This window comes from Lupinus angustifolius, chromosome LG05 (genome assembly GCF_001865875.1).
Source record: "Lupinus angustifolius cultivar Tanjil chromosome LG05, LupAngTanjil_v1.0, whole genome shotgun sequence".
NCBI lineage: Eukaryota > Viridiplantae > Streptophyta > Magnoliopsida > Fabales > Fabaceae > Lupinus > Lupinus angustifolius.
In genome coordinates, this window is record NC_032013.1 from 23,590,993 (window position 1) to 23,605,271 (window position 14,279).

At 32.3% G+C, this 14,279-nt stretch overlaps 2 protein-coding genes across 5 annotated transcripts; one reads left to right on the plus strand and one right to left on the minus strand.

Annotated features, from left to right (window-relative positions):
• LOC109348251 (protein cornichon homolog 1-like) lies at window positions 5,439–8,957 on the minus strand. Its single transcript, XM_019588581.1, has 4 exons — window positions 8,761–8,957; window positions 8,469–8,650; window positions 6,569–6,691; window positions 5,439–5,726 (listed from the first exon to the last, which is right to left on the minus strand). The coding sequence occupies exons 1-4, from the start codon at window positions 8,836–8,838 to the stop codon at window positions 5,681–5,683; spliced, it is 429 nt and encodes a 142-aa protein (XP_019444126.1). The 5' UTR covers window positions 8,839–8,957; the 3' UTR covers window positions 5,439–5,680.
• LOC109348252 (NPL4-like protein 1) lies at window positions 10,881–13,767 on the plus strand. Of its 4 annotated transcripts, none has more exons than XM_019588582.1 (3): window positions 10,881–10,941; window positions 11,013–12,035; window positions 12,878–13,443. In XM_019588582.1, exons 2-3 carry the CDS (start codon window positions 11,043–11,045, stop codon window positions 13,130–13,132), a joined length of 1,248 nt encoding a protein of 415 aa, XP_019444127.1. In that variant the 5' UTR covers window positions 10,881–10,941; window positions 11,013–11,042; the 3' UTR covers window positions 13,133–13,443. The 4 variants fall into 4 exon arrangements, 1 of the variants encoding a protein (XP_019444127.1); XR_002107715.1 differs by lacking the exon at window positions 10,881–10,941 and adding an exon at window positions 13,753–13,767 and having other exon boundaries at window positions 10,977–12,035; window positions 12,878–13,201; XR_002107714.1 differs by lacking the exon at window positions 10,881–10,941 and having other exon boundaries at window positions 10,977–12,035; window positions 12,878–13,200; window positions 13,231–13,443.

Sequence of the window (14,279 nt, forward strand, 5' to 3'; positions counted from 1 at the left end):
TAACATGACTTGTCCTGAGAACACCAATTGGGCTTGTTCTATGGCAAGGTTGAAACCAAGTGAAGCCCTTAAATTTTTATGTACCTATCAAAGGGCTTAAAACTATTTGTGGACCCTAGAACATTGTGGTGTAGCTCTCTATCCATAAGTGATCTTTGTTTTCACATCTTCTTCTTATGGAGATTCCTTTTACTCTTATATAGTTTTACTTACTCACTATATCACAGATGATGTCTACTTACTTCAATCGTAAGTTTACAAAACTTATTCTATATCTTAATCACCAGTTTTAGATAAATTCAATGGTTTGAATTAGTAAGTAAATCTAAACTATTATATTTTCCTAGAATTGATGGTTAAGATGTGGAGTAAGTGTATCCCTCTCATAATATCATTTACAAATTTACAACATTTGTTAAATGAATTTGCATCTTCATCTAATAAAACATCTTACTAAATGTTCTAAAATCAAATATGAGGGATTTTATTGACACTCTAATAACTTATCAATATGTATTTTTTTTTAACAAATAACTATTTAGTTTTTAGTTTTATATAATTGGTTAATGAAAATTGTGGGTAGATAAATTGTAGTTTCAACTTTCAATACTCTCATCAAAATTCCTTGGGTCACATTAGAATTTAGAAACATATTCACTTAAAAGAGAAAATGTCTCATTATCTTATTTATGCCTTTCTTAAGTTTCATGTTCTTGGATTCACTTTATTTTTCTCCCATCTAAACTATATTTCTTCCAAAAGAACAATGAAATATGTGAATAAAAAAGTGGCATGTAACTAGAATTTTTCATATTTTCCTATCAATGAAGTGTAATGCTAAAGAGTGAGGACAATTGGCTTGTTGGAAAAGAGAAAGATGGAACAAGAAAACATAGAAAGTGGGGTTAGCATTTTCACTTTTTCCTTTGTACTTGGTATTGTGGTTCCTATCAACAGTGAAATCACAAGGTTATTTATGAACTTTCCAACTGTGTAAAGCAAAACTAGGATAGTGAGAGTATGAAGGGATATCACGTGTGTTATTACACAATTAGAAAGTAGGAAGAAAAGTTATAAAAATATAAAGTAACAATTTTATATAAGTGTGACTCATTCCAATAATGTAGAGATAAATACTCTTAAAAAGCAAAGAATACATAATATGTAATGATATTTGTGTCCTTTCTATTTATTATGAGATTACATTTTTATCTTTGTAACTAAAAAAAAGAAGAAAATTTCTCTCTAGAATAATGAAGATAATAGGATATTATTCCATACTTTTTAATATTTGATTAGGTAGGGAAATGAATACATGATTTTTGTGAGACATAAGACCTTAAACGTTTGTTCTTGAGAGTAAAGGCGGTTTCCACTTTAAATAAATAATTTAAAATTTATGTATCAAAAATGTAAAGTTTTTTATACTATCACTTCATTTTTTATTATTGATTTTTATTACTTTTGTTTAAAAGTTAATAGTTGTTAACAAATTAATGGTAAATAATTGCTGACAGTATAAAAACTATTACACTTTCCGTGTATACATATTAAATTCTTCAACTTCATCCAATGTGAATCCAATTTTGAAATTTTGTTTGTTATTTTATTAGACATATGCAGACAAATTGTCCATCTCAATTGTGTGGTTCTCATAAAATGCAGCAAATATATATCGAAAGATATATACAATAATGCAAGTTGGTATTTGATTTTATTAACCTGTTTTCCCTAAACATAATAAAAGTTCACCTGAGCAACTAAATTTAATGGATTTAATCTAAAGATCAGAGTGGTGTATTGTGTCAAAAGTTTTCTTCACCAAAATCAACTAGTTAGTTGTATAAAATAAAATCAAACATGTTATTGTTTTTATTTTTAATAGTTTAATTGAACTTTATAAGAAATCACATGTAGCTCAAACATTAATCTAGCTGCTACATCCACTGTTTCAAATATTGTAGCACTTTATGTATTCATTATTTTTCATTGAACAGAAGATTAAAATATAATTAAAAATATATCAACTTTATATTTTCTGATAAATGAGAAATAAGGGTACATGAAGTAGTACGATGTTTGAGACAGGAGATGTGCTCTAGTGGTCGCTCCCTACGTTATTGGGAGACCACGTCTTCTATTTCAAACTTTATAGCACTCTATGTAAGTCTTGTTTCTGACTGGTCGGAAAATTAGAAAATGCACTAAATATATATCATCTTTATATTTTTTGAGCAATGAAAAACAAGAGATACATGAAGTAATACACATTTTAGGATAGAATATGTACTTCCGCTGGAAGGGTTGGAAAACACCACAAAATCATCTAATCAAAGTGTAAGTTCTATGTTTAATGGAGAGGTGATATGATTTGCTTCTGCTGTGAATTTTTTAAAGTGAAAAAAAGGATGGACAAATAATTTTGAAGAGTGTTTGTTCATAATGTAATTTGATTCAAGATGGAGTTTGTTTAGGTTATTGACTCATATTTCTGATTTGAGTAATGTTGTTGATTTTTATTGGTAGATTTACATCTTATAAATAATATTGAGATATGTAATAAATATGAAAAAATATGCAAAAAGTATAAGGATATGCTTTCTTTTCATTTAAAAAAAATAACAAAAAAACTAGACTAGAAAGGTGGTAAAGCGTCCAAGGGTGTTTTTGCTTGACAAATAAGTTCTTATAAGTTATAACATAAAATTATTGAAGTGTGAAAATTGTATGAAAATGAATTGTATGTTTTTACTTGACAATTTTTTTACGAGTGGTAAAAATGTTGTGAAAAATAAATTGGCTAGTCCAATTGAATAGGACTGGTAGCAGCTTGGAATAGCCCAAATCAGATATTGATGGTGCAGGACCCACATAAACAGGCAAGAATGAAAAGGACTAAACATTTTGGTAAACATGAAGGACCAATTGTGTATGGTCAACACATCAAGTGCATATGTGGAAAGAGTTTACAATCTATGAATTTTTCACACTGTCAGCACATCATCCATCATTGATTTGTATTACTTTTGTTTGAGAGTAAATGGTGATTAACAAATCAATGGTAGATAATTTGCACAGTATAAAAAACAGTTACACTGTCAGTATATACATATTAAATTCATGTGGGAATAGAGAAAATAGTAATAAGCATTGATGAATGCATCAAATGGGGTCCAATAATGAAATTATGGGGTCCAATAATGAAATTATAGTGTCCTTATGTTGGGAGAGAAAGGTATACTGTTTTGAAGCTGCTAACAGTATGTCAGGTCTGCCAAGATGCTCATTGCCTTTAGTCATTTTCATGGATCACTCTCCCAATCTATCTTTCAATAAAATTCATTTTTTTATCTCTCTCTCTCTCTCTCTCCTTAGGTGAATGATGAATCTTTCCAAAATGAGGATATCAACAACTTCAACAAAACTATCTTCATCAAGAAGAAGAAAAAATTCTTGAGAGTTTTGGATAAGGATATCTGAAAGCATTTCAATGATGCCCCTTTTCAAAATCAATTTTATGTAGAAGTCACTTATGAGTCTTTAATGTATTCTATTATTCAGTTTGTTCTATTGCCTACTCCATTTTAATCTATTTTACATTCAATTGATAGGACTATTAGTAACATCAATAAGATAATGATATAGTGATATAAAATTTTCCTACATTTCTATGTGTCATACCATGCCAAAAAACAAAGGTTCAATTCCTTAGAAGGAAGGGTAGTCACTTATGAGTCTTTAATGGATTCTATTATTCAATTTGTTCTATTGCCTACTTCAATTTAATCTAATGACATAAGATTTAATTAAATATCTATGTATCGTACTAAGCCAAAAACAAAGGTTCAATTTCTTGGAAGAGTAATCACACATCCGGAAAGATATTATTTTTTTAAGCTTGACTTAACAATTGGTTTTCCAGGAGCAAAGCTACATCTAAGTGGACCCTATTAGTCATAATTTGGTAATGGAGAATACAAAAGTAGAAGGTTCATTTTAACCCATTTTTACTGGAAAATAAAATAAAATACCCTTCTCATTTTACTCATACGTGAGCTTGGATCATGTATGACATACGATCTTCAAAACACACACATAAACTTGGTCATGTATCATAATTTAATTCAATTTTTTGTACATATGGGCCATAATTATGTATGTCTTAGTTTTTCACAAATAAGTGACCCACTGCACCAAACTAGCAACACCATCTATTGTTCCCTCTACATCATATATTTCCCCATGCAATTCCAACCACTCTTAATTGCAATTCCGGCACCATTAACCATTTCGTCTTCCGATACTCATCACCTTCACACCTCCTCCAGACCATTGCCAGCCAGGTCGACAACTACCACCATCACAGAAAAGGTCACCACCCATTTTTATTGGAAGAGGAAGAAGTGAGGGAGTGTAGGAGGGTAGTTTAAATTTTTAACAATTGAAATGGGTGGAATTTATTGGATGGGATTAAAATGAACCCTCAAAATGTAACTTCAATATCAACAATGAGTATGAAGCCCATTCATCAAAGTCCAAGAAAATCTATAAGCATTGTGTGTTGGACTCTACTGTAGCAGGTCTATCTTAGGAGTTAAGGACCAAAAACACCTGCTGTTAGGACTTAAGCACATGAAAAAAATTCAATCCAAACGACTAGTCTATTAACTGGGAGAGCCTCATAGCTTAAATACCACATTGAGTTTATTATTCTACTCAATATGGGACTCCTAACACCTCCACTAGCCCATGTTGCCTTAAAAATTATAGATTCCAGAACAGAACATGATATGATTCTGTCCCTTAATGAAGACATTGTTCATTTTATTGGTTTATTCTTTAAGTATTTGGCAAAACCACCCTATCCCATCCTCAACCCACCAAACTAGTCAGCAGCCATGATCAGGGTGGGGTGCGGTGGCCGAGGTTGTCGTCCGGTTGCAGTAACATACAACGATGAGCTCTAGCATACAAAAAAGTTCTCTTGAAGGACCTTCTTGCAAAGATGAATTCCAACCATTGATCAACTTTTCATGTTAATCAATGGCTGAAATTTGAGGAGCATGGATACAATTTCTCAAGGAAGGTGCAAAGCAAGGTGGTTTGTTTGGATGAAAGGTTTTGGAGGAAAATAGAAGGAATGCCTAATTTTAATTCTAAAGTAAAAGACTTATAAATCATTTATAAAAATGAATAGAGGATGAATGTAAAGGTAGGTTGATTTTCTTTTTCTTCCTTCAATGTAAAGAAAGCTCAAATACAGAAAGCATTTACTCAAAATAAAGAATAAGCCATTCATTCCCCATTTGGCTCTAAAAGACTAAACTAAACCACTCCCAAACATACCCTTAAGATAGAGTACCTGGTCATGAAGTTAAATTTGAATCACACTGCTTTACTTGAACACACAAAGTTTAGACATCCTTGTGGGAAAACTATTTCAAGGATGTTGGAAATATTCAGTTAGAAAATACTTGATAGATGTCATAGACCAGGTTATACCCATTCAAATTAGTGACAGGTTTCTATTACCGTGAGCTGTGATTTGTAAGTTCTAAATCTAATGGTACAGATTGAATCACAATTCCCCACAACAAAAGGATCTTAAAAAAACACAGAGAACAACTTACACATGAGTTGCAATATTGCACAAGTAGTGGATATTTAAAGGTTTTCCACATCATTCATCATCAAGATCTAAATAGAACACGCCAATTAATACGAGCCTGCAAATGGAAAATTGGTAGAGAAGTTGACGTTCAGATTCCTTGAGAGAGTTATAAATAGTTAGATATGATAAACGGTGCTTGCACAAATAGAAAAAACTCAATATTTTTTGTGTGTTGAGGAAATCTAAAACTTACTGGATACAAGTAGGATAAACTAACAAGCAAAGTGGAAATATCTAAATATACCTTTCCTTGTTTTGATCATGTCAAAATGCGGTCTTGCCATTCCATTATAATATTAACATACTTATAACTAAAAATACATTTTGGACACCATAATAATAACGACTGAGCATCAACATGTTACTCAAGCCAAGCATCATGTTACTTACAGGTAGCGACTGAGCATTAACACGATCATAACGTCTACCCATCCATGAAGACTCAACACTTTTATATTGATCATTGTCTATCCAACTATGTAATTATTTCAATATGCATGACATAGATAGATTACAAGATATTACTTGATTAAATGGTACAGTTTAAAAACTAGTGACATCCCTAGTAAGCATTCTGGATACTGATAAGTTACATGTTGTTGCTTTCTCCAAGAATGCAGTTTGATAAAATCTTATGGTTTTAATGAGATTATGCATATTTATGGCAAACAAAAAGCATTAAGTTATACTATATCAGTATTTTTACACCCAAACATGATTTTATTTGATACTATCCTGAAAACTAACTTATTTTTGTTTACAAATTTGACTTAATACTTTCCCTTGGAAGAACATGATTAGACAAACAATCAAACATTCAAACATGAAGTTAAGCAGTAAGGGTCTAAAACTAAAGCATAGCAGATAAGCATATGCAATTTTAATGGCATGACAAACCTGAAGATAGTAATAATGAGGAGCACCAAGTAAAATGCAAGTTTGGCTAGGCGAAATTTCTTCTCAGCATTAAGTACACTAAACACTTCAGTCACGTCAACAAGATGCTGCCGTTTCACATACCTGGATCATGTAATTGAGAAAAATCATAAACTGACTAAAGATCATAAAAGTTCATAAGCTAAATCCTATATGGAAGAACCAAACAAAAGTGAGCACATTAGTAAACTCTATTTCTCTCCATTTAATTTTCTTTCAATACTTATATCGCCCCGAAATATATTTCACAAGTCAGAAATTTTTAAAATGAAACTATATTTGGCACAATGCATGCACCCATAAGTTAAATTCATTCACACAATTAATAAGCAAGATAAAACAACAACAAAAAAAGCTCAAAAGCGTGAAATAGTAATTGCAAATACTTACGGAATAAATCTCAATGTAGCTAAACAAAGTCCAGATGAAAAACCCAACAGCACACAAGAAGAAAAAATAAAACATTTAGTCTGAAAGAATGCCGTTTCAGTCAAAATATCCAGATTCTGATGGCAAATAGAGGTTAAAAAAAAAGGTTAATTTTGGATTGCTGGCCAGGAAAGTAGAATCTTTTCCCACTATGTGAGATTCCATTGTCAATCTTCAGTTTGAATTTTTTTGATAATCAACCATACAAATAGCTGCTACAAATTGAAAACTTGCAATGGTTTTAATAACAATTTTATGGCAATACATGAAGTTGACTTGAGAAACACTCTCACATGATTTTTTCTGCCAATAACTTTCTATACCATACAAATAACGAAAGGTAAACAAGTGCAAAGTACCTGCAACAACACATAATTTATTTAAATCAACTACTTATCATCTGAATGCATATAAGCTTCAAGCCTTCAATTACTATCATATCCTAAATTCTCCATCCCCTTTATGACCTAAATAAAGTAGATCCAACCTTGTAACCTATGCAATTGAAATAAACTACAAATCCCAAAAACTTGTTCGTTCAAGTTAACCTATGCAAATAATTATAAAAAGATTTGAATCTAACACATTTATGGAATTCACATCGAAGCAAAAAGCAAATTAAACTAGCATCCAATTGATGCTTTGTTTAATTACATTCCCCACTCCTCTTGTTTCAAAAATTACATTGATCTCCCTTGAGATTCATGACATCATTACAATTACCTCTCAATGTTTATGGTATCATTTTATTTTTGAGTTGAGACTTACCCCTCGAGGTTTATCTTGTGGAAAATTACATTACCGTCCCGTGAGGTTGGACTTAATTACATCCGACAACTCTCTGACTTCACAATCTACACTCATCTCCCCTCACAAGAGGTTAGTATAATTTCAATATTCACCCGAGGTAAGTGATAACATAAACCTCAAACCTATAGCAATTTCCCTTTTATATCACACTGGTTAATACTATTACACTTACAAAAACCTAACCTAACAACCTAAGGGTATGTTTATGAGTAAGGTTTTGGAGGGTAAAGAAGGGAAATGGAAGACTTCAGAGTCATCTCACAAGTGTATTTCATGGCTCTGAAGCCTTCTCTTCCCTTCCCCTACAAAATCCAACTCGTAAACATACCGCAAGAGTCTATTTGAAAGTTGAGTTTTGGAAGGGAAATCAAATGCTTCAAGTCATCTACTAGTGTATTTCATGACTCTCAAGTCGTTCATTTATCTTCATTTCCCTCCAAAACCCAACTCGTAAACAGATCCTAACGAAATTTAGCATAACTTCTGTAATAAAAAGCGCAAAACCGTGTCAGACATGGTTAAGTCAAAACAAAAACAAACAAAAAAACACAGAACGCAGTTAATATAAATCATGCAGCAAATAGTTGAGTAAACAATATGCAATTGTAAAAATAGTACTTACAAGTTGATATGATAACAAGTAAGAGGTAGTGTGATAAGAAACATGACCCAATGACCCGTAACAAGAAAAAGAACACACATCGAAACCTGAGTAATAAACTCAGGAAGAACAAAGTAATTTATTCTAGAAGATGCATCATATGGATTTATATAATCAGCTTCCAAGTCAGATAACATCAACACCTTCAAAAAATAAATAAATAAAATTAATCAAAACTCAAATTACTATGCAAAAGAATGAGATTTGAATAATAATGAAAAAGGGGAAAGTGAAAGAGTAGTAGTGATAGTACTTGGTAGAAAGCAGAGGCTAAAAGTGCAATGTGAAGAGGGAAACAAATTGCGAACCAGAATAATAGATACCAACCCATTTGATTTCAATTGGATCGGAGGAGGAGAGTGGCGCGGTGGTGAGTGGTGGTGGGAAGTGAGATTCGGAGAAGAAGCGGTGGTTGGGATTTCGAGGAAGTAGGTAACTAGTGCCGTGAACGCGATTTTGGGTGGATTGGGTAATAAATAGAATTTATATAAATGAGAGTTAAAGTGTGATGAGATATAAATGATGCTAGTCAAAAATTAATATGTAAGTAAGAGATGGTTATGATTTGGTGAAGGAGTAAGTATGGTGAGTTTATTTAATTTGCTAATGCTTTTATGGATTAATTAATTTTATTAGAGAGAGAACTAGCTATTTTAAAATTAAGTTTTTTCCAAATCTTAGTTATCAATTTTACAAAAATCAAATAGTTTGGATTTATTCACTAAGTCAAAATATTAAATTTTCACTAATATATGAAATAAGTTTTTTGAACTTATTCTTTGAGTAATTGAATTCTCATAGTTAATATTACTTTTTAAGTTATAAAAAAATAGTCAACTAAACTTGATGATAATAAATCACACTAGTAACATGAGAATCTATATGTAGTGTAGTTTATTTTTAAATATAGTTATTGAGAAGTCATTTTGGCTTAACTCGACTTCCTAATGTTATTTTTTATTTAGTTTTTTTCCTTAAATTATGATTTTTAAAATGAATGTTGTTTTCCTGTATGATTTTAATTTTACTGTGTCTCATCCAATAACCTCAATCTAAACATATCCTAATTCAAAATATGATTATCTCTGATTTATTTAATAAAGAAACTCGACTTACCATTAGGTTCACTTTGAACTTTGTGTTCATTATTTATTATTCATCCTCTTAGCATGTTTAAATTGATTTAAAAAATTAAGAAAGTTAGTTTGATTTTCAATTTTCTTTTCCAAATTCGTTTTAAACCAAACCAATGTATTAATCCATATATAATCTTTTATTGTAGGCGTTATATGGATATTTAACCATCATACAAGTTGTCAAACTAGAATCAATCTAATCAAAACTAAATAAAAGAAAATAAAAAATAATTACCTATTACTTAGATTAAATAAATTTTTCCCTACAAATAGCATTTCTCACGCATTATTAAATAAAGAAATAATCACTATCAAGATGTGTAAGTCTCTCTTAATAAGCGTGCTCTGAGCAATTGAACCCTTAATCTTTTGATCAGGATTTAATATAACCTTAAAATATTAGACTAACTTGTTTATTTTTTCCTTTAGACTAACTTGGTTATTTTCAAGCCTAAAAAACCAACAAAATGTTAGTGCAATAGTGTAAAGTCTCGCTAGATCCAGAAGGAGATTGAAATGTCAATGATTTGATTCCTGATAGCGACACTTATTGAGAGAGGCAAACACGAACCCCAAAAGTAATTAGTTCCTTATTAAAAAAGGATGAGAGATACCCTTGGTCACTGTTATCAAAATTGGTTCATATCAGCCGCTAAAACGATAAACCAACATTAATACCGGTATAATATAATATTGATATTGACCATGTAATTATATTGGTCAAAACCACTAAAAACCGATAAAACTGATCATACCAACTGATTTTCAATTGATCTGTACCGTCATACCAGTTGGTTTCATTCAAAATTATTTTTAATGAAAATGATTTTTTTAACAAAATGTTGGTATGAATGATCAAACATACAATTACTACATTTTTATACATCTTAAACATAGTCTACCATATACATTTTTAACAAAATGTTTGTTTATGCTATTGTTGAAAATATAATATTATTGTTGAAAAATCAATAAAAAAATAATGATTATATTTGTTTATATCATAGTCATTTTCTTCTTTATTAATTTTTCAACATTAATATAATATAATATATATATAAATCTAACTTTAATAATATGTGATTTACTTAGTGAATAACCGGTTAAAAACTATACGAGTATGACCGGTAAGATATTAAAAATATTGTCGAAAAAATAACATTGTTTTGTAGTTAAAAAAACCCTATCGAAAACCCTATTCCACATGTTCCTTTATTTTTTCTTCTTGAACAAGCCATTCCCCTGATCCCTTCCTTCTACTGTTCTACACTCTTCCAAAACACAAACTCTCTTCCTTCCTAAAACAACAACCTTTGATCTCCGAACCACAACAACCTCTGATCTCCGAACCACAACAACCTTTGATCTCCGAACCACAACAACCTCAAACCCTTCAACAATGATGCTCAGAATCCGAAGCCGCGACGGTCTCGAACGAATCACAATCGACAACCCAAACATCACTATCTCCCAACTCCAAACCATAATCCAAACCCAACTCCATATCCCAATCCAAAACCAAACCCTCTCCACGAACCAAAACCTCCTCCTATCCAAAACCCACAACGATCTCAACCGTTTCACCGACATGTCAAACCCCAACACTCCTCTTTCCACTCTCAACCTCACCCACGGCTCCATCATCTTCCTAATTTACGACGGCGAAAGGCGAGTTATCGGTCCCGCCACGGCTTTTAGTCCCGCCGGCTCTTTCGGCCGAAAGATGACTATGGATGACCTTATTGCTAAACAGATGCGGGTCTCCCGACAGGAGGCCCCGCATTGTGAGTCCGTCTCTTTTGACCGCGATTGCGCTGATGCGTTCCAGCGTTATGTTAATGAGACGCTCGCGTTCGCGGTCAAAAGAGGCGGGTTTATGTATGGGAGGGTTAGTGAGGATGGGAGGGTAGAGGTTGATTTTATATATGAGCCGCCACAGCAGGGTTTGGAGGAGAATTTGGTAATTTTCCGGGATCATGAGGAGGAGAAGGTTGTGGAGGCGATTGCTTTAGGGTTAGGGATGAGGAAGGTTGGGTTTATTTTTACTCAGACTGTTAGTCAGGATAAGAAGGATTTTACGATGTCGAATCGGGAGGTTATTCAGGCGGTTGAGTTTCATGCTGAGAGTGGGTTGAAAGAGTGGGTTACTGCTGTGGTGAAATTGGAGGTGAATGAGGAGATGGGTGGTGCTGCTGATGTGCATTTTGAGGCTTTTCAAATGAGTGATGTTTGTGTGAAGTTGTTTAAGGAAGGGTGGTTCGAGACCGAGATTAAGGAGGAGGATGATCCTAAGTTGTCTAAGATGAAGAAAGATGTTGTTGTTGGTGTTAAGGATACTAAGGAGGTTGATAATGATTTCTTCTTGGTTGTTGTCAAAATCCTTGATCATCAGGTTTGTTATGTTCTTATGCATGTAATGATGTTATGTTGTGTGCTACGGTTTATTGTTTGTTTGTTGTTATTTTTTATGCCATGTGAATGTGATTCTCATTCTCTATTATTGTGTTCTACCAAATTATAAAGTCAACCAAATCAATTCGCACCGAGAAAAAACCCAACAAATTAAAACCAAGCAGAAATAGAAACACAGCCGAAACAATAACATATTGTGTTCGGCTGAACCATATTCATTAGTTTCCTGCAAGCTGCAATTAATTCAGAAACTTTCCTGAATGTTTGTCGTATGTAATGGGTGCAATAGTTTTATGCATTTCAGCTCTGCTGCTTATTTTCCCACTCAGCATTTATGCATTAGTTTCGTCCTATGGTACTTGTTTTGTTTGCTATGATATTTTTTTCTTTATTAAAAAAACACTTATAGTTGTTCTTTTATTGTTAAATTTGTTGTTGCAAGCCTGCAATGTATTATTTTGTTATTGGTTTTGTTTTCCAGGATATTGAAACTATCATTAATATCTTTTGAATTATTCCTATTGGTTATTGTAAATTTGTGATGACTCTAATGAGTGGAGTCGAGTCTGATTTGCTAGCGGGTGTGTTGTCCTGGGCCTGCCGCTCTATTTTTTAGTAGCCTGAGTTACAGGAAGCTTACTGTCTTCGACCGGAGTTAGCCGAATTTGTTGACCATGATTGCTGAGATATTGAACATTCTTTAGCACTGATGATATATTATCTAAAGCTCCTTCACCTTGCTGTGTCATGCAAGCCTGAGCTACAGATTTTGTAAAATATAATTATCATGGCACTTATGAATGCATTGTTACCAAATTGCAGGGTCCTCTGTCATCTACATTTCCCATTGAGAACCGGAATACTCAAGTGACTATGAGGGCACTGAAGAATCATCTTGATCGGACAAAAAGTCTTCCATTTGTGAAGCGAATTTCTGATTTTCATTTGCTACTCGTATTAGCTAGGTTTTTAGACCTGGCTGCCGACGTTCCTGCATTGACAGAATGCGTGCAGACACAGACCGCTATACCCGAAGGTTATCAAATCCTTATCGAGTCCATGGCCGATGCCGCATGATGCATTGAACCTATTCAGGACAGCAACAAGAGAATTATGCACTCACTGTTAGGTCCTTCACTAATATGAGTCATATATTGCTCCATAGCACCATCCATAGAATGGTTGTGTATGCTGGTCCCTTGTACATTTCTTAATCTAGCATCACTATAGTAATCTTGGATCTATCTTTTCTTTGTTACTGAAAATGTGCTTATTTTTATTTTACATGCTTAAGTGTTTATTTAAAATGGGGTATAGCCCATACTTAAAAGTACTCACTATTTAAGTAGTTTATGCTCCAAATTATGATATGAAGTCGATGTTTTACATGTGTGTTCAAGGCTACTGAAGATAGCTTTTACAAGCATACTTTGATGCTAGTTTTTATATAGGTGAATGTAAGAATTGGCTATACAAGTTCATGATTTGAACAACCTCATACTTTTGTTGCTACTTGAGTGTTTGTGAGGCATGCAACAACACTATTGAGGCCTTGTTGAAGAATTAAGTGCAGCATGATAATTGGGGTTTGTATATGTAATATCTGTGTATTGTCAGTGTAAAGATTTATATACAATCAATATATCATCCATCGTTCATTTGTGTTATTTACTTTTTTGAAGAGTCAATAATATGAGTAAATATGAATGGTGGATGATGCAACGACAATGTATAAAACTCGGTTAGTATACTTTTTTGTCCTCTTAGTCAAGATTTTAGAAAGATGGTTCACTTAAATATATATATGCATCAATTGTCCTAACCAACACATAGAAAATTGGGCCAAGAACTAGTAAATAAGGTGGTAAGCTAAAAGCTAATCTCAAAGTAGGTAAAAGTAATTTGCATATGATAAATTCATCAAGAATAAAGGGAGATGGTATAAATCTAAATTTGTAACAAACACACAAATTCAAGATTTTTTTGTGACTAACTAATTTTTATTCTGTGGTGTCACTTTATATATCATTTGAAAATAATTTATTATTAAATTTTAAATATATGTTTTCTGACTAATAAGAAAAAAAAGTAATATTCATACAGTGACAATATAAACATTTATATATAATTAGTGTATTATCCTCTCTTTATTTATGTTACTTATTTTAAAAAATCAATATTAAATAAAAATAAATGGTGAATAATATAGTAATAAAAAAATTTA

Coding starts and splice junctions, on each gene's coding strand:
- LOC109348251 (XM_019588581.1), bottom strand. CDS start 8,838: ATGGGTTGGTATCTATTATTCTGGTTCGCAATTTGTTTCCCTCTTCAC. Junction 6,692..8,468: donor ACTTGTTATCATATCAACTT/GTAAGTACTATT, acceptor TACATGATCCAG/GTATGTGAAACGGCAGCATC. Junction 5,727..6,568: donor CTCATTATTACTATCTTCAG/GTTTGTCATGCC, acceptor TTCCATTTGCAG/GCTCGTATTAATTGGCGTGT.
- LOC109348252 (XM_019588582.1), top strand. CDS start 11,043: ATGATGCTCAGAATCCGAAGCCGCGACGGTCTCGAACGAATCACAATC. Junction 12,036..12,877: donor TCAAAATCCTTGATCATCAG/GTTTGTTATGTT, acceptor ACCAAATTGCAG/GGTCCTCTGTCATCTACATT.